This window comes from Grammomys surdaster, unplaced genomic scaffold, assembly GCF_004785775.1.
Source record: "Grammomys surdaster isolate TR1022 unplaced genomic scaffold, NIH_TR_1.0 126612, whole genome shotgun sequence".
Taxonomy (NCBI): Eukaryota; Metazoa; Chordata; class Mammalia; order Rodentia; family Muridae; genus Grammomys; species Grammomys surdaster.
This window is the reverse complement of record NW_021621401.1, coordinates 2,399,391-2,403,756: the sequence shown is the minus strand read 5'-3', so window position 1 is coordinate 2,403,756 and position 4,366 is coordinate 2,399,391. Positions and strand designations below refer to the sequence as shown.

General features: G+C 43.6%; 1 protein-coding gene across 1 annotated transcript; it reads right to left on the bottom strand.

The window, feature by feature from the left end:
- Window positions 1–692: 692 nt before the first annotated feature.
- Window positions 693–1,634, bottom strand: LOC114615181 (olfactory receptor 1361-like). Its single transcript, XM_028760851.1, has one exon. It carries the CDS (start codon window positions 1,632–1,634, stop codon window positions 693–695), a length of 942 nt encoding a protein of 313 aa, XP_028616684.1.
- Between the last annotated feature and the right edge of the window lie 2,732 nt (window positions 1,635–4,366).

Here is a 4,366-nt window from a genome sequence, read left to right as displayed (position 1 = left end):
AGGCTGGCCTCAGCTTACAGACATCCACTGTGTCTGTGGGTGGTACCATGCTGACCTCAAAAATTAGTCTTATTTAAACAGGAGATGGTTCTGTCTGTAAGGTGGTTCCCTTCTGAACTTGAAAGACTGGTTTAATCCTCCGAACCAATGTAAAGGCAGGACTCACTTGACTGCTTTTGTAATCCCAGGGTTGAGGGATGAGAATGAGATGATTCAGGGGTGCACTGGCCTGTTTGAGGAGCCTACAGTCACAGAGGCACTGTCTCAAAAAGAGCATGTATGGCTCCTGAGACATGACATGCAAGATTGACCTCTGTTCTCTATTCACATGTTCACAAACACACCAAACATCTGGATGTACAGCAAGAGAGAAAAACAGATGAGCAAAAAGTAAGGACTTGACCTCCACACAAAATAACTGCGTAGTTCATAGGAATGTCTACAGAATGCAGTTCAGTCATTGAGCTCTTCCATAGCATGTGCCAAGTTCCATAATTATAACCCAAGAAACAAACAACACAAGACTAATTCCCATGATTTTGTAAATCCAACTATGTAAATCCAATGAACCTGGAGACAGAGAGTTCCCTAAGAAGCAGAAAACAATTGTTTTGTGACTGAGCCTACCTAAGTTCAGTTACTGAACTGTGCTCAACTCTGAAATGTGGTAAGCATGGTCAGACCAAATATTCTCACAGAATAGAAAAAGTGCATCCCTGGACAATTTTTCCTAGAGCTCTTTTCAGGTCCCTGTTCCTCAGGCTATAGATAAAAGGGTTCAACATGGGAGTCACCACTGTGTAGAGCACAGTGGCTGCCGTGTCCTTCTCAGATGAGTGAGCAGAGGAGGGGTTGAAATACACAGCAATGATGGTGCCATAGAAGAGGCAGACGACAGCCAGGTGGGAGCCACAGGTGGAGAAGGCTTTCCATCCTCCTCTTGGGGAAGAGACTCTCAGGACAGCACAGGTGATGTGAATGTAGGAGATCAGGATGCAGACAAACGGGGCGACCATGACCACAGCTCCCTCTGTAAGAATCATCAGCTCATTGAGATGTGTGTCTGAGCAGGAGAGTTTCAGGAGGGGAGTCACATCACAGAAGAAGTGGGGGATGATGTTGTCCCCACAGAAGGAGAGTTGAGCTATGAGCAGAGTGGGTAATAAGATATTCAGATTGGCAGTGACCCATGATCCAGCCACCATCAGGACACAGAGCTTAGAGGTCATCTTTGTTGTATAGTGTAAAGGGTGGCATATGGCCACAAATCTGTCATAAGCCATCACAGCCAACAGGAAATTGTCCATGTCCACAAACATGAAAAGGAAATACATCTGCGTGAGACACCCAGAGAAAGAAATGGCCTGACTCCCAAGTATGTGGTTGGCCAGTACCTTGGGGACAGTGGTGGAGGAGAAGCAGACATCCACAAAGGACAGGTTGCTGAGGAAGAAGTACATGGGGGTGTGCAGGTGGGAGTCTGTGCTGATGGCCAGGATGATGAGCAGGTTTCCCAGGACAGTGGCCAGGTACATGATGAGGAAGAGCAGGAAGAGGAGCTGCTGCTGCTGGGGCTGCCTGGAGAGTCCCAGGAGGAGGAACTCAGTGACACTTGACTGGTTGGTGCCTCTCATTAAACTATGAGCAGGCATAGATGATTAAACCTTGTACTTGGGGATACTGATGAAGACTGAGTAATTAAAATAACAGAGAAGCCGGGCAGTGGTGGCGCACATCTTTAATCCCAGCACTTGGGAGGCAGAGGCAGGCAGATTTCTGAGTTCAAGGCCAGCCTGGTCTACAGAGTGAGTTCCAGAACAGCCAGGGTTACACAGAGAAACCCTGTCTTGGAAAACCAAAAATAAATAAATAAATAAATAAATAAATAAATAATAACAGAGAAATAGGTCAGACGAGCTGGTACAACTGTGAGTGTTGTGTCCCTTGCAGTGGCTTCACTTCTTTATTAGCTCAGAGACACGGCTTCTTAATGGTCTCTGTGTAGCATCACAGGAAGACACAGAACAGATTATGACAGTTCCTGTTGGTGGATTGCTGGTCAGCTTTTTGTGTGCTTTTTGTTCTTTGAGACAGGGTCTCTTGTGTTAACTAGGACGATCTAGAATTCTCCTGATTCTGCCTCCCAAGTTCATTGGGAGGAGACCGCAATGCCTGACCATCTAATGTTTTAAAAATAATGACTTTTAAGAATTACAGACTTAAAAGTTAGAGGAGAGGTAGGTAGGAGGGAATACCTGGAATCCCAGTGTGGAAAAGGCAGAAGTGCAGGATCATAGTTCAAGGTCGTAAGCCACAGAGCCAGTCTGAGAGCAGCCGAAGCTACATCCAGTTTCTTATAAATGCCTATCAATGGATTAATGGACAAATAAATTATTGTGTGTGTATTTATACACAGCAGTGTTTTATTTAAATATATGAACAAAATTAGGTCATTTGAAAGAGAATAGATGGAACAATTTTAACATAGCAGATGAACATATGCTAGACTCAGAAAAAAACTACATTTCTGTTTGTTTGTTTGTTTGTAGATAGGGTTTCTTTCTATAGTTCTGGCTGTTCTGGAACTGGCTCTATAGACCAGGCTCGTCTTGAACTCACAGAGATCCACTTGGCTCAGCCTGCCAAATGCTAAGATTAAAAGTGTGCATAGCCACCACAACCCAGCTACATTTCTTTTCAAATGGAGAAATCTGGGTTAAAAACAAAAACAAAAACAAACAAACAAACAAACAAATAAGGTCAGGTGTGGTGTTGCACATGTTTAATCTAGAGGCAGAGCAAACAGATTTCTGTAAGTTTGAAGAGTCTGGTCTTCATAGAATCTAGTACAGCCAGAGCTACAGAGAGAGACTCTATTTTTTTTTATTAATTAATTGCATTACTTTTAGTAATTAATGCATAATAATTTTAAAAACATTAAAGTCGAAGGAGACCTAATGCAAGGGACAGGGAGGGCAGAGGGGATGCAAAAGGTGGTGACAGGTGAAATGATTTGCTTGTGATCAAAGTACATTTTCCACATGTGTAAAATGACATCATGAAGCCATTACTTTGCACAAGTAATCTATATTAACAATAAAAATAAAACCACAAAAAATACTCCCACCCACACAGAGTGGTTGCCATAGATGTCCAGTTCGGTGGAACCCTTGGCATCATTACTATGTTGCTTTAGAGAAAATATGTGCTCTCCATCCTCTATACTCTGAACCAGAAGCACCATCCTCGCCTGTTTGCTCTGCAGACCAAACTGGCCTCATCCAAAACCACTTCCGGATAGTAATGACAGTGTGCTGTGCTCTAGACTCTGTCTACAGAGTCTCCTACAAGTCCTAAGCCAAGACTTCTTTGCTATGTGCACTGAGCTGAACTTAAAGTATTAAACCAGAAAGGATGATGACAATGTCTGGACAGAAACATTGCCAGCCTAGACTACCCACGGTCAGACCCCAGTGCCTGACAAGAACAGTGCTGGTTACAATGGGTGATTACAACAAATGTGTAGTCACCTCAGGACTGTTTCCATGGCTCCATTTAAAACTAAGGGCCTCCCTAGAAGGCTTCACCTCCAATATGCAGTTAGTTACTGGTGAAGTCCTACTGACCTGAGTTTAGAGCAGATGGCAGTTCTCAATGTCACCAGAAGAGTTGGGAGAGGACTTGTCATTGGCGTTGTTACTATCTGTGGGAGCTCTGGAGCAATGGCTCAGCCCTTAGAACCAGGACAACTGAGAAAGTCACAGGGCAAGCTCTTCAGAGGATTTCCATGACCACTAGGGCCATTGTCCCTGAGAGCCTCATTAGACACAAGCAGAGTGCAATTTGTCTTTTCTCCGTCTTGGGCTCTTTGGGGTCCAAGGCTGGTAATAACAACCTGTCACCTGAGTTACGCAGTTTCTGTCTTAGGACATAATAACATTGAAAATTGTAGAATATTGAGATTTACTACAGGCAATAGCCTTCTGCCACAGAAAAACTCGGAATCCAACATTTTCTCCTCTACCCATCCCAGTCCAAGTTAATGTCATTGTTGAGAAATATGACACTATATAAGAAGGAAGAGACTGGCCTTCAAGAGCTAGTAAGATGGCTCAATTAAATGCTCTTGCCACCAATTATGAGTACTTCAGCTGATCCTCAAGTACCACATGATCAAAGCAAGTACTGCAAGTTTTCTCTGACATCTACAAGGGTACCATAACCTATTTGTACATGCACACATAGAGAGGCCAGGTGCTTTGAATGAGAATGGCCCCTATAGCCTCATAATTGAATACTTGGATCCTAGTTGGTGAACTGTTTTGAGGAAGATTTAGAGGTATGGCCTTTTTGAAAGAAGTGGGTC